Consider the following 19,790-nt stretch of genomic DNA (forward strand, 5'->3'; position numbering starts at 1 on the left):
AGTGCCATGTGGCAGTTCCACAGGGTGATCTTTATTGTCCAGGGATGACAGCTCCCTCCTGTAGTGGGCAGAAGCTGGGGTATTTATGGAAGAAAGTAGAGTTGGTACCAAAGGGGAAAAAACAGTGGGTTAGAAAGAATCTACATGGGTATGTTGGAGCATTATGGGAACTCTCCATGACCAGGGAGAACAGCCTCATCTAAGGGTTATCTCTCCCGGGGAGGGTTGAGATAAGCGTACCACATTCCATTGAAGGGACATCCCTCCAGGGCAGAGGCTTGGCAGGCTCATCTGCCTCCACACTCTTCCCAGTTTTATAGATGGAAATTCAATGAATTGGCAGCTTTGGATTGGGTCGGCAGCTTTGGGTTGGGTCATTGAAACTCCTGTTCCCCTGCTGCTTTCCCTTCCCTGGTGTGTGGGGTTTGGAGGCAGGTTGCTGTGGGAATGACTCCCCACCACTGCTGGTTCAGCTGGCAGGGATGCAGGGTGAGCAGCATCCCACGGGAATGAGCAAAGGGTAAAGTTTTATTGGTAACCCCCACTTCCCTTTAAATATAAACCATCTGCAAACAGAACGAATGTCTTTCTTTTTTTTATTATTTTTTTCTTCCTCCCAAGTAATCTTTATGGTGATCTTTAATGAGCTGTATGTTTTCTGCTTTTGTTGTTTGTGAAGAGCGTGTAGTTTAGAAGGGTTTTATTTTTGTTCTTCTCTCCAAGGAGTATCTGGTATGTGACACAGGATGTAGCACTTGGAGTGTCCTCTTGCATGATCAGACGCATCATAGGAGCACTCTGCATGCTTTATCCTCGGCGTCTGGAGCTGCTTGGTGTAGCTGGAACAATGTTGTCTAATGAAAGGGGCCCCCTGTTGCTACAAAAATCAGAAACCGATGAATCCCTTAGCCCTGCCGTTTTGAAGCAGGCTTTTATTGGGGAAATATGGGCATGTAGGTATGAGCATTGTTGCTCGATTTCAGATCTGGTGCAGAGGTGTTTCATTGCAGAGAGTGGCTGCTGCCCTCGGCGTGGCTGCAGGGTTTGCTGTGCTGCTGACAGGGCTGCTTGCACCCTGGAGCTGGGACTGAGCCTCATGTGGGAAGGTGGCATCAGCCCAGGTGCAGGTGGGGCCTGCCCAGCCTTGGGGATTTGCTGAAACACTGAAATGCTCTTTGTATAGCTGGAGAGAGCTTTGTGTGGAGCGAGGCCTTGTCCAGCTCTGGAAGGCAGGGTTTATTGGAAAGGTTTTGTTTACCTTAGACAAAGGCTTCTTCTAACCCAGGGCACTTCAGCTCTAGCTGGGAGAGGTAGTTGTTACAACAGTGCTATGGTATTCTCTGTAATTTAGGTGGTTTAATTTTCAGTGGGTCCAAAATCAAAATGTGTTGTAGCATGTGCTCCAAGCTATTGGTGTGTATTTTCTTCCTGCATGGGGTCTGGCAGGATGGGTATGCTTGGACACTTGGCTTTCTGTGCCTGTCACAGCTCAGTGAGAGCAGTGATGGGCTCCCAAACTTAGTGATGGGCTGATGTCTTGCTCAAGTAGGGGCCCAGGGCTCTCCATTTGCTTTGATTGCAGGATCTCTCTGCTATCAGATTGGCTGGTTGCAGAAAGGCTGGGGATACCCAGGCTCACCAAGGTATGGGTAGCATTGTGTGCCACCATGTGCCACCATGCCTTCCCATTATCAGCTGGTTGGGGATTTCCATTTTCTGGCTTGAATTCACCCAAAGTTCAAGTGAGCACCATGTTTTTAATAGGCTTAAAGGTTCAGCTCATTTGATTTGATTGTTCAGGTGGTGTTGACTGTGCAGCAGTTGGTTATATTGGTGGTGGAATGCAGGGCAAGGAAAGAGCCCAGTTCATGCACCCAAACTGCTGCCAGAATCCAGTGTTGTCTGTGTTTTTCAGGGCTCAGAGTGGTGGGTGGCTGTGCCACCCAGCCAGAGCTATGTTTGGCCCATGGTGAGCTGTGACAGTTTGATCATCCATGGAAGCTCCATAACTGAGGGGTTTTTCTTGATAGTGATGAGACTACTGCGGTTAGTAGAAAGCTGAAATTCCTCTGTCTGCACAAAGAATGAGAATGGTCAAGAAGTAAGAAATTCCTCTGTGTGAAAAAAAAAAAAAAAAAAGGAAGAAAAATCTGGATGAGTCAAGGTAATATGCTGGTCTGTGACCTCTGGCAAGTGCACAGGTCAGTTTTCTGCCACCCCTGTTAGCAGGGCAGCAACCTCTGGTGGGCACACAGGGGCTTCCCTGGCTGCTGTGGCGGCAGCCCGGTGGCCCTGTGCCAGCTCAGTGGCAGGGGAGGGCAGACGAGTTTGCATCATCAGGGCCACGGCTTGCAGAGGGAGCCGAGTGCTGATTCAGGGCTCGGAGCTCGGAGCTGGAAGCGGCTGGCACCGCAGGGCATCACCGAGCCCTGGCAGGAATGCTGGATTGCCCTGAGACCGGATGAGCTCGTGCCTGCCCTTGGCAGCCTGCCTGCCTTTGCAGCAGGGATGCCCTGAGGCTGTGCAGAGATCCCACTCCAAACCCTTCAGCACGCAGAGGTGCTGGCAGGCTGTGTGTATCACTGCTGGGCCCATGGGGAGCCCGAATGCTGTGAGGCCATGAGCCTCTGTCCTGCTCTCAGCCCCAGGGTGCAGATGTGCCCCAGATCACTGCAGGAAGCAGGACACAAGCGGATACGATCTTGTCTGTGAAGCTGACCCAAGTGTGAAATGTCGAAGGACAAGTGTGGCTTATGTCTGGTCAGATAAATTGCAGGGCTGCAGCCAGCAAGGCTACTTAAAGACAGTGCAGCAAATGGTCTTCAGCCCTGGAAATCCCTGATGAAGCTGGTGGGAAGATTTGCCTTTCCCTTCCTAGGTTTCTGCACCAGGCCATGCTTCAGCAGGATGTTACCAACCCATCCCAATGTATGGCCACTCTCAAATCCATTCTGCTTTCCCCATTTGAAACAAATGACTTGAGATAATGGTAGTCTTAAAACTGTAATTTACTTTTTGTGAAGAGGGAATTACAGGGAGCATAGAGTCTTTTTCGGAAAAAAATTACAGAAGGCTTGTGTAATGAATTTGATGTGAGAGGAAACACTAGCTGTCTTTCTGCCTCATGTTTCTTTTTGCTGTGTGTCTGGATGTGCTGGTTTTGGCTGGGGTAGGGTTAATTTTCTTCCCAGCAGCTGGTACGGGGCAGTGTTTTGGATTTGTGTTGAGCACAGTGATGATAATATATGGATGTTTTTGTTACTGCTGAGCAGGGCTTACATAGAACCAAGGTCTTTTCTGCTTTTCCTACTGCCACACTGGTGAGGAGACTGGTGTGCATGGGAGACTGGGAGGAGACACGGACAGGACAGGTGACCCAAACTGACCAAAGGGATATTCCAGACCATCTGACATCATGGCTCAGTGTATAAATTTGGGGGGGGAAGGGGGGAAGTTTGGAGTGATGTTGTTTTTCTCCCCAAGTCACTGATAAGTGGAATGAGGCCCTGCTCTCCTGGACATGGCTGAACACCTGCCCAACCATGGGAAGCAGTGAATGAATTCCTGGTTTTGCTTTGCTTGTGTCCATATTAAACTGTCTTTATCTCAGCCCACAAGCTTTCCACCTTTGACCCCTGTGATTCTCTGATTCTCCCCCTGGTCCTGCTGGTGAAGGAGTGAGTGAGGCTGCCTAGGGCTTGGCTGCTGGCTTGTATGAAACCATAACAGTGGACTTGGAAAGTTCCCTCATCAGTTTGTTATTAAATCCTTCCTGGGAAGGCAGTGAAATTAGCAGTGTGTGTGGTGTGTGATGGGGCATTTAAACACACATGAAGGCAGGGCTTATCCAGGCACAGGGAGTTCCCAGTGTCACTGCCACAGGAGCAGGAGCTCTAGAGCACCATCCTGCCCCTGCACAGCTCGTGTAGGGCTCCTGCATCCTGCCCAGGAATGGACATCTCTTCAGGGATTTGGTATGATGCTGAGGGGAAGTGTTAAGGCTCAGCATATAATGCCTGACCCCAGGGCTGTGTTCCGAGGTTGGCTGTGGGGGAATAGTGGCTTCTTGGGGCCTGGAGGATGCTGACCTCTTCCTGGAAAAGGGCAGCTTCTTGCATGTGAGGATGGACCATGTGTATGTGCATACTTTGATGTGGCTGTGTGCAGTTTGGCTAAGAAGTTGGAAGCAGCAGAGGTGGAGGTGTCTGGTTATGTTCTAGTTTGACTCTTTGGATTAACTGTGAGTGATTTTCAGGATGGTGGTTTAAATGGAGCACCTGAAGAGACATTAAATTGCCCTGTGGCACTCTCACAGCCTTCCCCGAACCTTAGCAAGAAATGCTTGGGAAACCAAAAGTGTGTTTGTGGCACCACATGTTCCTGTATTTGGCAATGGTGGCTAATTTTTTTTGTAAATGGAATAAATCATGTTAAAAAAAGTTAATGAGGCATTTAATTAATTAACAATGTAGACTTTTATGGTCTTTATGGTTACATTTTGTGGTTAATGACATTGTTCTTATAGCCTCTTAACACAGAATTGCCCGACAAAATTAGCTTTTTTGTCCAGTAGTAAGTATTCCACCCTAGGATGAGCCTTTCCTTTTTACAAAAATAGATGAAACATCTTTTATTTTGAGTTGCAAAGTCTATTTTAAATGGTAACTGCATGCTAAAAGTGGTGCTGAATACAGCAACTGCTTCTGGTACCTATATCCATCTGCTAATTTGCCTGGCAGGGTGGTCTGGTTTTGAAGGAGAATTCATACCTCTGGAGTATAATTTTGCACAGCCCTTTCTTACGGGCTTGAGCATGTGCAGGGTAAGGAGCATCTGTTCTGGACTGCTTTTTGGCCTTTGGGCTGATTAGCAGGAACGTTCAGAGCCCCTGTTTGGTGAGAGGTGGGAGTGTGAGGCTCCTGGGTTAAATGGGTGTGTGCATTGGGGTAGGTGGGTGCATCCCCCGTGGCAGGTGGAGGGGATGCTCTGGAGCCTGGGACAGGCAGCTCATTAGCTCTCAAGCTCTAGCCTGGTTGGTGAGGGCCTGCTAAAAGAGCAGCTTCATGCTGTATCCTGGATACCAGCTCTCGAGTCAGGTGTACCCAGAGCACAGATTGTTGCGGGCTTTCCGGTTTATTTTGAAACGGGAAGAATAAATGCGCTGCGCCCGACGTTGTTTGATTCTTGTTTTGGCAAAACAAGCACTCGCCCCCTCTGTGCCGTATCTGGCTTTGCAAGGATGTCACTCAAATGCAAAATTAATGGTTTTCCACTAATCTGGGAACGTGGAGGCTATTTTATGCATCGAACATCTCTTAGAAATGTGTTTTGTTTTGTTTTGCATCCGACACGAGTCGAGGAAGACTGGCACCCATCCTGAATTTTCGGTTGAGTGATGGAGCAGTCATTGTTCCAAGGCTGCACGGCAGCGCAGAGCTGAGTCTGGCCCAGGCTCTGGAGCGTGGTGTATTTGACTGCAAGATGAATTGTGTTAAATTCACATGGCTTCCTGCGGCGCCGGGCTCGTTATTGGAACCTGGCGCCTGGCTTTACTTCTGCATGCAGAGAACTGGGGTGGGTGAAAATGGGATTTCCCCGATCTCGACAGAGCCAGGCTGGGTTTTGTTTGCTGATAGCAAACCATCCTTTGTGTGTCTTAAATGTGTTTTGTTTCGGGTCATGCACTTTTTCTTTTTAAAATCAAACTGACGTTGGCCGTGCTGCTGTTGCACTCACAGAATTTTCAGTTAAAAAAAATGTGGATGTAAGAGTAACAACCTTCCCACTGGCTTTACGTGTAGAAGTTTCTCAGAAGTGGAACATTGTGAGTTTTGTCTGTGAAATTTTTATGTTCTCCCTCTGTGACAATTCCTGATGTTGGGGGTTACAGGGTCATGCAGGGCATGGAGCTCTCAGTGTCACTTTGCCCAAATTAGTCTGCTCAGGGAAGTCGTGCTCTCTGCTATGTCTCCTGAACAGACAGGACTGTCAACAGCTCCCCCTTTTATTTTCCTTTTGACCGACCCATCTCATAGAGGGTAACTCAGCACATCACAGGGATTTTGTCTTTAGCCTCTTTCCCCCCCACCCTTTACCTTCAAGCAGAGAAACCTGCGCGTTTACGCAGCAAGAAACAGCTCGATGCTCATCTTGTTTTTCCTTCCCGTTTCCAGGAAGTGGTTCTGTATTGTTTGGAAAACAAGGCGTGTGATGTGAATCATCGTGACAACGCGGGTTACTGTGCCCTGCACGAGGCCTGTGCCCGGGGCTGGCTGAGCATCGTGCGGCATCTCCTCGAGTACGGCGCCGACGTCAACTGCAGCGCCCAGGATGGAACCAGGTCAGCAGCATCCCCGGCCCGGCACCGGGTCATCTCTGCCTCCCTCCCATCCCTGTGCCTCTCCTTTATCCTCCCCTTGTCCTGCCCTGCACACCCTGGAACACTCAGGGCAGGTAGCGCTGCCTTGTTGCTGGTCCTGGGGCAGGACTGTGTGACCTCCTCTGCTCTCTGGTTAATAAAGCGCCGGGGACACGCTTCTGTTGTGACTCGGGTTCAGGGAAATTTCTTTCTTCTTCTGGGAATTTTAATAAGTTGTGCTTGGGTTGGTTTTTGTTAGTCGGTGGAATTGCCAGCTGCAGGGCAGGAAGGAGTGATACTTGAGCTGCAGCCCTGCTCATGTGCCCTGCAGGTCCTTTGAGCTGTGCCAACAGAGTGGAGTTTGCCTTGTTAGCAGGGTTACTTCTGAGAGCACTTCAGGCTTTTGTGGCCATCGGGTGTGCGAGTCCTGTATATGCTGCATAAAAATGCTGTTTGCTGAACGGTTAAATTATCTGCTCATTTGATATTTTGGATTTACTTTTTTTTTTTCTTTTTTTTTTTTTTTTTTTTTTTTTAAATCCCGAATTAGCCTTTTTTTTAGTTTCCTTCACAGAATAGTAGGGGTGCTTTAGTTCCTGTGCTGGCAGAATAGATAGCGAGCTTTTCTTTTTAGCTTTGAAGAGAAAAAAAATGCTGCTCCGGACTTTTTTTTTTTTTTTTTTTTTTTTTTTTTTTTTTTTTAAGCTTCTTGTGTATCTCCTAAAGCACCTCTTTGACCACCTCTGTGAGGCTGACCTTGGGGTAACTCGTCCTGAGCATATGCAGAGCGTTATTCAGTCTGTGCATTTTGGGGACAGGTCGCTTTGTATTCTCCCAATCTCCTGCAGCTTGTTATCTTAAATGGTTTATCGCCTTCCCTATCACCATCCAAATAGCCAGGGAGGTAAAATTAGCGTAACTAAGAGCCTGCTTCTTTTGTTTTTAAGATCTTTATTTATTAACTTGGGAAGGGAGGAGTCAGGAAAACAAAAAGAGGTCTGGTTAGGATGGTCCATTAAAAAGTTCGTGATGGCTCATTGTTCCCGGCCCATCACCAGCCCATCACAGCCCAAAGGGAAGCCTTTTGGAGAAACATTAAAACCCCGATTGGATTGTCAGATTCCTCCTCTGTCGCCCATGTCTTTGTAAGAGTTCTGAGCTCTCCAGGCTGACAAACAGCCTCGCATTTTCTGCTGCCTTCAGCTTTAATGTGTGACCTGTACAACAGCGGTGAGTTACCGTAAAAAGAATCCTAAATTATTTTTGTCTCACTCGCTGGAATAACCTATATAGAAAATCATCCCTGGGAAGTGTCTGAGCAGTCCTAATCACCCGCCAGTTCAGAGTCCACCTCTGATTTCCAGTCACAGACGGAGCTGATTTTCAAGAAAGAAACTTGGCCAGTGTACCCTGAAAAGTTGTTTTTAGGAAAATGGATTTTAGAAATGAACATAATGATGATCTGATCATAGATGGTAATGTCAGAACTCAGCGCGCTGTTGCCTCTTTTCTGAGGGCAGACTTACTTTTCATTTGGAAAGCTGCCCAACAGACAGCAAGAATCCAAAACACAACTAATACACAGAGGGAAGATGGTCTGAGCTGGGCAGGACAGAGAGCAGAAGCTTCTGTAAGGAACTTTGGATCTGTGTGATGCACTGCCTTTTGGCAGGATCAGACTTCTCTGTCTCTGTAGAGTAAGTCAGGACATTCATAAGACAAATCCCAGTTCTCTCTTGAAAGTTTTTCTCCTTTAACTTTTAGGAGGAAAGATGTATCAGTCTTCCTCAGCTGTGTTGCTTTTAAAATTAAGTTCCAGAACATCTTCAACCCTTAGAAATACAGTAAAGTTTTTACAAGAACAGCAAAAAAACGCCCAAAACAAAACCCAAAAAACGCACCATCAAAGACTTGTCCTCCTCTCCTGCTTCTTTAATGACTCTGAATATGCTTTTTATTTTCCCCTCTGCCACCCCACTTATCCAGAGGTACTTGTGGTGGTGCTGTGGAAGCTCTGAAGCCTGACAGTGGGTGTGTGTGGTTGTGTTCAGCCCGTTAATGTGAAGCAGCACAGAGGAGTGATGTGACTGTGATGCAGCCGCTGTGCTGTGTGAGCACAGCTGTGCTGTGAGGCAGCTTGGGGGGTCACCTGGAGCTCTGGGCTCTGGTCCTTGCTGCCTCTGCCGTCGGCTTTTTGAGGACACTCTGAGAAGTTGTGGCTGGTGAGGACATGGCTTTGGTCTGTATGGGATGTCCGCATGGATGTGAGGGATGCAGGGAAGTTCTGTGGAGTCTGTGCATCTCTGAAGTGCTGCGGGTGCTCTGATCGACGTGCTGGCTTTGCATGTGTGTGTTTTGGGATGAGGCAGGCGTTCAGCCTCTGTTTCCTGATGGTATCAGAAATCCCGGTGAAGCCAGAAACAAACAAAGCGCCAGACTGGTGTAGGGGCAAGGAGGAGACAGTGTTTGGGGGTGTGGGAATGGTGCAGTCCTTCCTTCACCCCAGCTCGGCACAGGATGTCCCTCTCTGCCCTATTCACAGCACATCTGGCCAGGCTAAATGTGGTAGGTCTTGGATGTTTTTCCCCTTAAACTCTATGCTGATAGACCACATGCAGTGCCTGCAGACCCTGAATACACAAGCACTCTGCTGCTCAATTAGTGCCTAATCAAAGATTATTGTAGAACCCGGAGATCTTTAAGACCTGTCTCCGAGGTGCTGCAGTCACTGAGGGCTCTTAATCGTCTTACCTATAAATAATAATAGACTGTGCTTAAGAGGTGAGAGCTTCCCTTCCCTGACAGGACCCCAGTCAGTGCAGTAGCTGGGCCAGGGGTGTTGGAGCTGACATTAGCAAGGCTGTTTGCCGCGTGTATTTGGCCTTATCTCGCTGTTCTTCTCCTCTTACCTCTGCAGCTGAACCCGTGCCATTATAGAAACACGGCCACATGCCAAAAATACAGGCGTCCCCTGCCTGTTAGCCAGGGCTCCACGTTGCTTCACAGTTCGCTCGCTAGATTCTCTCTCTGCAGCCAGTTTCGCTCTATCCTTCCCGCTGGCAGCTGATGAGCTCAGCCTTTTTAATTTATTTTATATTTTTTTTTTCCCTGCGAGGACCATGCCAAGATGGCTCTCTTCCTGTGTCCTTTCAGCTGGTCTTGGCAGGGCCATACCTTCCAGCAGCTAATTGCGTTAGAGAAGAGTCAGCCTGCGTAGCTGCCCCCCTGCAAAAACTCTTCCGTGGGGCAGCCTTGCGCAACGGGGCGGGTGGAAACAAAAACAAAATGCCAAAACATGGCACTGCCCTGCGAGTTGCAGGATCTCTGGCTGCAGTGGGGAGAGTTCTGGCGGTGCCTGGAAGGCTGGGAGCGAACCCTGACTGGTCTAAATAGTTTATAATTTTGGTGGTGGAATGATAAACCCCCAGTGAAATGTTTTCCTAACTTCTCGTGGCAGTAAAAATAGTAGGAAGGATTCGGCAGTACACACAAGAGAGGGTTGAGATGTGTGTCTGTTGTAGGATATTGCAGCTCTCGAATGTCCCCAGATCCTTCTGGGGCCTTTTGAAGGGTTTGTTTTAGAAACGAGCTGTGCTACGTTTACTGTACCATTAGGGATAGAGAGTGTTTATTTCCACGATGCTCAGGGTGGAAGAGATTGTATGGCAAAGCAGCCCAGGAGAGGACTCCCAGGGATCTTCTTTTATTTTCACATCTGAAAAAGTTGCCTATTCCAGTAGTTGCTTTTGCATCCTACAAAGAGGATGGTTAAACTCTGCCAAGACTGAAGAATACTCCCTCCTCTGCTGGCCCTGCTGGGAGAAGCAAACAAATAGCTGTGCCTTTGCATGGTTCCGCTCGTGAGCTTGCCAAGAAGCTGTTCTAGCCAGTAAAAGAGTCTGTTGCTGCTCTGTTTTGGCCTTTTCTCCCTGAACTTATCTATGGGGAATCTCCTTCTCCCCCCGCTACACCCTATCCCCACCAGTATTTCCTTTCCTTCCTTCTATTTATTGTCCTTCCTTCTTCCGCACTGCTTTACTACGCCTTTCCTTCCCCATGCCTCTATAAATTCCCCTCTCATGCCCAGGCAGCCTCCCTGTGTACTCTGAGATGACGAATCTGGTTCTGCCTGCCCCGCTGCCTCTGTCTGCAGCACCACGTTGGGCTTGGTGACATGTAAAAAGGCAGAAGGAGGCTCCATCACAGGGTTACAGCCCATGTGCTGCAATTTTTCCTTCCTGGGGAATGCCCAGGCACCCTTTAATAAACTCGCCTAAGTGTCGTTAAATCAATTGAAACACTGGGCGGTGATTTAGATGCTGTTTTTAATAAGTTAAGGGATCATCTTGAATTCATTACAGCTTCAAAAGCCACTTAGGTAAGTCAGTTTAAAAAAAAACCCCAAACACAAACAAGAAAACCCACAAACCAGTAATCCCCCAACACTCCTCAACCCCCTCCCAAACCAGAAAATCGTAATTCTGAAATAAAATTTAAAAAGAGTTCAAAATTAAAGACTCCAGTAAAGCGAGGGAGTGGGGGGAGAAGGAGCATTCCCAGCACTTGGCAACAGCCCTAACGCTGATCTGCTCCTGGTGCCTGTTGCCAGACTTTCAGCCAGGGATGCTTCATGCCCAGTGGGGGACAGGAGGGTTTGCAGCAAGGCTGACCTTTCCTGCTGTAGATGCTCAGAGTGCCATGACCCAGCAGCTCAGGCCTCAGATGCTTGCTGACAGCAAGAAACACCCAACACTTCTGCAGCCTCCGTGTCGGCACCTCTGTTATTTGTTGCCTCCTGCTTGGTGTCACCTGGGATGTGACACTGTGATGCAGCACTGACCAGATCCTGGATGTGATGCTTCCCTGTGGGGAAACACTGACTCAGTCAGTAGGTGGAGGTGGGAGGGTGAGACTTGCAGGGGAATCCCGGGAATGCTGGCTCCTCCAACACTCTCTGTCTCAAAGGCATCAGTTTTAGAGACTGTTCTTTTAGAGACATTCCCTCAGAAACTGAAAAGGGATTATCCTGACCCTTGGCCAGTGATCCTCATGGACCTCTCTGGTCTTAAGATGTCAAGGTGGCTTTCCAAAGAGCAGTATGTTGGGCTTTGAAGGTTGTGCTCTCTGCTGCCAAGAGTCTGAGGATTGGCATAAGCTGGACTGAGCACTGTGCTCAGCAGCTCAAGGACCACCTGCTTCTTCACTCTGTTGGTGGCACGGGGTGTATGGGAGGCAGGCAGCATGGGATAGGCCCTCTTCCCATAGGGAACAAACCACCAAGTCCCCAAGTTCACCCCCCCAAGTCAGTAATTGTGCACATGTCAATACTGGTGTGACATGCAGCTTTCCAGCAGGATGGGTGCAAGCAAGAACCCTTCACATATAGCACATGTTAGTCACCCTAAGTCACAGCCTGCTGGAAAGTACTTGGAGTAAATACATCTGGAACATCTTTTTGAGACTTACCAGAGTCACCCTCTTCCCCCTCCTACCAGCAGTGCTGTGTGGTAGATGAGAAAACAGTGGTGTGCCATCTTCTTCTGACTGATTTCTCCCCTCCTCTGTCCTGAGCTTTCGTGGATGGCAGGTCATGCCAAAGCAGTGGTGACATCCAGGGGACGTTGCCCTGTGAGGCAGGAGTGCTGGGATGTGACCTCTTGGCAGGAGGGAGTTGAAGCCCTGGTTGTCAGCTGAGCGTTGCTTGGCAGATCGGGAGATGGAGCGGAGAGGTTCACTTGGCTGTGCTTCCAGATGACTTCCCGTGGTAACATCATTGTGGAAGCTTTCCAGGAAGGCAGTGTGTGATCCTGGTTAAAGTCCTTCCTTGCATTTTTGTACAATCTCCCTGAGAGCTTGAAAGCCTTGTTGGGGGGCAGCAGTGTTGACAGCCCAGAGGAGGAGTGTTGTGCTGAGTTGGACTTGCCACGATCACTGCCCACGCATTGGACTCTGCTTTTAGTTCCCTGCTCTTGCTGTCTAAGGAAAAGATGGGATTTTAACACATCTTCATTAGTCTGAAGGGTAATATGTTCTACTTCCAGACAACTCTCCGTTACGTATAATCAATTTTAAAGGCAAAAGTTAATGCGATTTATAATTAGCGATAAGGAATTCTAAACCTGGAATTGCAGGCCTGTGTATTAATGAATAATCCTTTTGAAGGCTCACAAAATCTATGTCTGAGCTTGTACAGATTGCTCACACCACATGAAATGCGTTAATTTCTGGGTGGACCACACTTAAAATAACATGTTTTTCTATTCTCTGATTAGAAGGGTAGAATTGTGCTGCAAACACATTCACAAGTACTGTTTAAAGAGGATGTTCTGTGTGAAGTTTAATTCCTAGCAAATTTTCATAACTTATTTCTGTGTACATAATTTAGGAGGCTTTGGGTAACTGATTTCTGTGCTTGCCCAGAGGCAGGCTGAATGAGCCTTGCTCCACAACACGCTGTTAAATTGGCAGAGATTTGGAACGGTAGAGTGACTTGCAGCAAAATGATGTTTGTGAGGCTTCACACCAACTCCTGCTTTCTGTTACAGCAGTGTAATTATTTTACTGTCCCTTGAAAATGTGTACAGCAAGGAGTAGACATAACAGAAATATGTGCCCTGAGCAGTCTGACTGAAGACAAGAGGGGAGGGGGATAATGTGCAAGTAAAACCGACAATAAGATGATTGGCAGCTGTATTAATAGAGTTACTTTCTATAAATAACTTTGATCTACAGTCAGAAGTTTCTTGTCAGAAACATTTGCATAACACTGTGGAGTCAAAGTGTAACGCCGTGATTTTTCTTTTATTTCTCACCAGACCAATCCACGACGCGGTGGAAAACGACCACTTGGAAATTGTCCGCCTATTACTGTCCTATGGTGCTGATCCAACACTTGCAACCTACTCTGGGAGGACCATTGTGAAAATGACCCACAGTGAGCTCATGGAGACCTTCCTCACAGGTCTGTGCCCATGCTTCATGGGGCTTTTTGGTTCTGGCAGATGGGGGTTGTTTCCTGTCCCCCAAAGTTCCTCCTGCCTGGCAGGGGTGACTTCATGCCAAGGAGCCGTGGGATGGGATGGGCTGGGCTGGGGTGCAGTAGCTCCGTCTTTGCCTGCAAACACCCAGAGGTTGCATGTGGGAATCACAGCCATGCTTGGGGGCTCCTTCTAATTGAAACTCTTAATAAGTCATAAGGATTATTCCACTGTCAGATTTGATAGGTGGGTAGGAGGTCAGCGGGCTGTTTCGGTGCCTTCAGTTTTATGCTTGAAATGAAAATAAGAATCATGCCAATTCAAATAGCTGTTTGTTAAACATACTTAAGTTTTCCCATGGTCTTGCTTTTTTATCTTAGACTATTTTTGGTTTTGCCAGTTCTGCCTTGTTTTATATCTGAAATACTATTAAAATACATTAAAGGCTCTTGTCTTTAAACACATCCATGTTATATGGATTTTTTAGGATTTAGGATTTTTTTTTCTCTTGGTTTTGGGTGAAGACACTTGCATCCCCTAATAGCTTTCCTCTGAGTGTATTTGCAGTGTTCATAGTCCATGAGTTTAAGTACTCATCTGTTTACCTGTTTAAATGGTGCAGTATAGATGGCACACAGGTGTTTCAGGACTCCAGTAAAGTCTAGTATCTTTGACTTCCTAGCATCCTCAATCCCAGTATCTTTTCACCAATTCAGCTTGTAAATCTCCCACATCTTCTGAACATACCTGTGTGGAAAAACCTTTTTCATCAGTTTATTTGGGGCCACAGTTTCACCCTCAATTTGGTATCCAGAATAATTGTGAAGACCAAAAAATGTGGTACACCCTCTCTTCACAAAAATCAGATACTGTTCTCAGTACCTGAAGCTTAAGGTTGGGTCTGTCCCTTTAAGACCATAGGTGATTATTTGATATGGTGGGTCATTATTTGATGTGGAGGAATGGTGCTGCATATATGCTGTTGTTTGTATCGTGTGTGCCAGGAATACGGTGTGGGATTTTTTGATGGAAGGTGTGGAGGACGCGTGTTGAGGCTCTGTGACGTGCAGTCTCCTAACTTGCCAGCTTTTGGTTCTCATCAGTATGTTTTTGTTGTTGTTTTTTCCTCTCCAGAGTATTTAACTGACCTGCAAGGTCGAAGTGTTGATGACCCTGGTTTGTACTGGGATTTCTATGGCAGCTCTGTGTGCGGTGAGCAAATGTTGCCCTTTATTTCTTTGTATGCAGAGACTTTAAAAACAGGGGGGTGGGGGCTGTTTTGTTGTGGTGGTGGAGGAAGCTAGGAAGGAAGCAGACTGATTTTGTTTACAGATCACGTTATTGGGGGAAAAAAAGCAAGATCTGCAACAGTCTTTTCACTGCTGACTTAGCACCTTTATTCAATTTTATTTAGATCCAAAAGATGAATCTGGATTTGATGTCTTGGCAAATCCTCCTGGCCCAGGTGATGAAGATGAAGATGGCTTTAGCGATGTGTTTGAATTTGAATTTTTGGATGAGCCTCCCTTACCGTGTTACAACATTCAAGTGTGTCTCTCTCAGGGGTAAGAACAAATACTAATTTTGGGGTAAAAACAGCTGGGATGATCTGCTTGGGTTGGTGGCAGTTTGTGTTGCTGCGGAAGAGTGTTTGTATTTATGTAACATAAATGAGAGATCAATACTGTAATTGCTGGCGGGTTTTTTTGGAAATAAACTAACAGGAAGCAAGAGGAGAAAAGGCTGTTTGTCAGGGCTGAGTTTTGACTGCCATATTCCCCAAGCGGGAAAAGTGATGTTTGAACACAAATTCCTTTCCTCATCCCAGATGGGTGTCTTGTTTGTAACTTTCCAAAATAGAAGTGCTTCTAGCACTTAAATTTGGGTATCATGTTTCAAAGGTGTTAATTGTATTTCATGGGCTTTTCTGTTCTGCTGCTGAGTGGAGACGTTTTTGTAGATGACAAAATGACACCATTACTGCTTTTCTAAACTTCGTAGCAAAACTGGTTTAAAGCTCTGAATTGGAACAAACAAATATCTTAGAGAAGATTCTATGATATTTAATAATAAGCAAAGACCTGGAAAGTTATATTATCTATTATATTCAAGATATAAATTAGATTTGTAAATGACTGTTGTTTACCATTTGCACCAATTTTGATGACTGGTAGTTTTAAATATTGGTCATGCAGGAGTGTGGGTTTTAGTGTCTTTTTGTTACATGGATGATGGATCTAACTTAATTCCCTGAAGTGGGCAAATACAAGGATTGAATTTTAAAACTGTGTTTATCTGACAAAAAAACAACTTACTGTTGACTTCCATTTAATGTTAGCATCTCTGGAAGTCAGAGGTGCTGAGTTTTGTGGTTGTAACTATAAGCCATCTCCCTACTTGTGAAAAGAAAGTTGGTATCAGCTGGGCTAACCTTTAGGTGTCTGAGTTGGGATGGCTGCTGGCCCACATGGGCACTGAGGAGCCCAGGATTTACAAGTCCCAGTGCCCCTGCATGCCTGGATCCTTCTTCACAAAGCTGCAGGTAGCAGTACTCTGAATAAATACATACACACCTGCTCATCTGTTGTATTCGACCCCTGAGTGACAGCCTTGATTTCAGAGGGATTGTTTGTGGGTTTGGGACCAGGGAGGGTTTGTCACACAGCAATGTGGGGAAGAGTCAGGAATCCTGGGGAAGAGTCAGGAATCCTGTCACTTACTGTCAGTTATTGGAGCCTCTCTCTCCTTTGCTTCCACAGACCACGGAACTGGCTTCTGCTCTCGGACGTGGTGAAGCGGCTAAAAATGTCCTCGCGCATCTTCCGCTGCAACTTCCCCAACCTGGAAGTCGTCACCATCACGGAGGCAGAGTTTTACAAACAGACTTCCCTCAGCCAGTTGTTCTCTTGTGCTACGGACCTTGAAGCTTTTAACCCAGAGAGCAAAGAGCTCTTGGACTTGGTGGAGTTCACAAGCGAGCTCAAGACTCTGCTCGGCTCCGAGCTTCACTGGTTGCATCCGCACGAGGACCCTCCCTTCGACATCCTCTGGTGAAACCATCAGGCCATTTAATGTACAGTGCTCTATACAGCTACTTCTTTATGTATATGTGTTCAAATGAAATTGTTTCTGTAAAGAAAGGACACTATTAAATATGAAAATATCTTTTCCTTTATATAAGAGATCTGAATTCCAGTTGGATGGATTTTGGAAGAATTTTTTTTTAAACTTCAATCAGTTTTTACAGAAAATTGTTATATAATGTTTCTTTAAATGCACACAGGCTTTGGGATAAGTTTGTTATTACTCGGAACACGTTTTTTTTTTAAAGAACACACCCACACACATTGACTTTGTTTCATACAAAGCACTGATTACACAGAACATACTTTTTCTAGGTGATGTGATCAAAGTCGTGTGGCTTGTTTGGGAGATAGAATTCGGTAAGGCACTTGGTGATATTATTTTCGTTTTTTTTGTTTACAGAATTACCTGCTTTGGCCAGGTAAGCACTATTGAATATAATTCAATAGTTTGTAATATAAATTAAACCATATCCATACGCATCAACTAATTGTAAGAACTTTTATATCCTAATTTAAAAGCTGTGAAATTTAGTTTTCACACATCAAACCGGATTGTTTATATATGTTTAAACATTTTATGCTCTTTATTTAAAGAAGACTTTGAACTATTTTTTCTGTACCTTGTAAAATATTGAAAAACTAACATATGTTGAAGTTGCTTGAAACTGTACATAAACTAAATTTTCTGAATTGTGTGTTTATGTTTGAGATCTGTGTTTTAACTTTGTAAGTAAATCTTCTGCCTTTGTATTTATATTTTACAAAAATTTTCTTAAAGGCAATAAAACTGTTGAGAAATGAAGAGGCTAAAGTGACTCCCATTAACTCTGTGCCTGGTTGTGACATGAGCTTCATCTCATTAATGTTTATGAAAGGAGAGTGTACTTTCCAAATTGGGCAGGGCTGGTAGAGGTGCAAGCAAGCATCTGATGAAATCTGGGGTACAATCTCTATTGGCTTTCTAAATTCCATGTTGGAAGAAAAGATCAGGTCAATGCTTTTGGTGGGACAAGGGTTTAAAAGTGTTCACAATACCTTCTGCACCGTCTTTTAGTTAAAGAATTGTGGATAGGTTCAATCATTTTCCCTCCTTTGACATCCTTTTAATTTTAATTGGCTGAATTATTTTTTTCAATGGAGTCTGCAGAGTGGAGGAAAATAGTACCAGGGGAAAAGCTTTAGTTTTAATGTGGAGCATTAAACCTATGAGCACATTTTGGGAGGATTTAAAGGGACAGTGACCAGAATGTCATTTTTGCATAGCTCTGAAACTTTTATCAAAGAGGCTGGGCTTCCTGGGCTTGGGCAGACCCTGCCTTCCTCTTGTGAAAGCAAATTCTTGCTGTGAACTCCTGAGTTTAAAATTGGGGCTGTTATTAAGAGTAGAGTGTCTTACAATAGTCAACTGTCACTGAGGTGTTAAAACTGAGCTGCTCCTCTGATGGGGGCCAGGACCCCACCAAAGGGACTTGAGCAGACTTGGGAAAAGCATCTGTGAAGAAATTTCTCCATTGTCCTGAAGGCTGAAGGTAAGGAGAACAGTGCCTTATTTCTGAAGGTGTCCTGGAAGGGAAGACTCAGAGCTGCTGCCTCTCCTGGTGTGCTGCTTCTGAGTCTTCTGCCAACCATTTGTATTGTGTGGCTTTACAGTGGGGCTGTTCCTGTGGGTAGGGTGGTTTTGTAGCTCAGCCAAGAGGTGAGAGAATGGTCCAAAAACTAACTGCTGCTGGGCACTGAAGTCTCATTTCTGCACAGGACAGGGAATTCTTAGTCCCAACACATCTACCGACCTCCTTTTTCCAGACTTGGGGTAAGGGGGATGATGGTCACTCCTGCACAGCTTTTATGTGCATGCTGGATTTCCTTTTCAAACAATCCCCAGCTTTTCAAGGAACTGAAACAGACACTCCTACTCTCCAGTGCCATCTGCTTTCACCCCCTGATGTTCCCAGAAAGAAGAGAGCCGGAATATGTAAGGCTAAAAGCAGTTGTTATGGACGCCTTTATCTGATCACCTGTGTAATGCTTGGATGGCTTGAGCTGGGTATAAATCAGCTTCGTGCCACTTCCCCGGGGTGTGTGGCAAACACCTCATTTCTCCCCAAGCCCCTCGGGCAAACCCAAGATTGACAGGGCTTCCTCTTTTGGCCAGCTCCTCCTCAAAGCATCCTCAACACGTGCTCCCCGAGCATCTCTGCTTAGTCAGCTTTCCCTGCCTCCACCGGGTACAGTTTGGGCCTTCTCCATGCTGGCTCCTGCCTGGTGCTCAAATACAGTAACAGCCTCATCCCGCTGTAATGTGGGTGTGTGTGCCTGCCCCAGGCGCCTGTGCTCTAAAAATAGGGTCATGGCAGGGAGCACCTGATCCCAGCGCTGTCCCTTGACATAACACACCCCTTCCATAGTCTGGAATGTGTTTGTTTTAAAGAGACATGGCTTTACCAGGGTGCTTCAGGGAGCACAGAGGGTTCAGCAGGAGGGGGCATGAGCCTGGCTTGGCTGTCCCTGTGCTGGGTGGTTTGGGAGAGGTTGTCAAGGAAAGGCTGGACGCAGGTGTAATTTTGCAAGGAGGCAAAATTACTCTCCCAGGGGAGAGTTGCCTTGGGAGAGGATAGGAGAGGAGAGATGGCAGCGTCCCAGGGCTGAATGTGGGCAAGGGAGTGAAACTGGCCAGCACTGGGACTGTCTGGATCCTGAAGGACACAGAGCAGGGACTGGGTGAGCTCCAGCCAGCGTGGGGGCTGTGTTCAGCAGTTCAGTTCCTAGTCTCACACTGCTCTCCTTTAAAGTGCTTTCCTGTGCATCCTCCGTAGGCCAAACATGCTTGCCTCACACTGCTGGCTTTGCTCCAGGTTAATAAAAAAACGAGGAAATGGAAACGCAGCCTTTGGGGATGGTAAAACCTTGCTGATCCTGTTTCTTGCCTTCTGCAAGGTGAAAGCCTGGTGTTGATGCTGTTGGGGGCAAAGCCAAGGTGTTTCCTTGAATTTCCCCTGCTTACCACTTGGATTTGCCTGGCTGGGAGTCCGTGCTGCCCTGTGGAGGTGTTGAACAACCATTGGTGCAATAGGGAAAAACCCTATTTCCAGCTAGAACAGGAAGATGAGCCTCGCTTCAAAGAGGTTCCTTTGCCAAATTTTACTTATTGCTGGCTGGGAAATCCCAGGGAATACCCAATTCCCTGGCTGGTTGCCTGGAGGCTAAGGGGGAGCCACAGCACAGGCAGTGCTGGGAAGTTTCCCCTGACATAAGCAATGCTGCTGAGGACCAAAATACTGAACCCCTCCTCTGCCTTCCTGCCTTACCCAAGAGTTCTGCAGAGTGGTGTCAACCCTGGGAGTTTCCTGTTTGGGTCATTTCTCCCTCCAG

General features: G+C 46.6%; 1 protein-coding gene across 6 annotated transcripts in view; it reads left to right on the forward strand.

Moving 5' to 3' along the window:
- BCOR (BCL6 corepressor) overlaps positions 1 to 17,220 on the forward strand; it is an 82,830-nt gene extending 65,610 nt beyond the window's left edge. For all 6 annotated transcript variants that reach the window (XM_083855012.1, XM_083855010.1, XM_083855011.1 and 3 more), the window contains 5 exons: positions 6,174 to 6,340; positions 13,174 to 13,319; positions 14,470 to 14,547; positions 14,750 to 14,900; positions 16,095 to 17,220. In XM_083855012.1, the coding sequence (XP_083711138.1) occupies positions 6,174 to 6,340; positions 13,174 to 13,319; positions 14,470 to 14,547; positions 14,750 to 14,900; positions 16,095 to 16,389 (837 nt within the window). In that variant the 3' untranslated portion in view covers positions 16,390 to 17,220. The remainder of the gene's footprint in view (positions 1 to 6,173; positions 6,341 to 13,173; positions 13,320 to 14,469; positions 14,548 to 14,749; positions 14,901 to 16,094) is intronic.
- Positions 17,221 to 19,790: the final 2,570 nt, after the last annotated feature.

Source organism: Zosterops lateralis (assembly GCF_965231275.1).
Source record: "Zosterops lateralis genome assembly, chromosome: 2".
NCBI lineage: Eukaryota > Metazoa > Chordata > Aves > Passeriformes > Zosteropidae > Zosterops > Zosterops lateralis.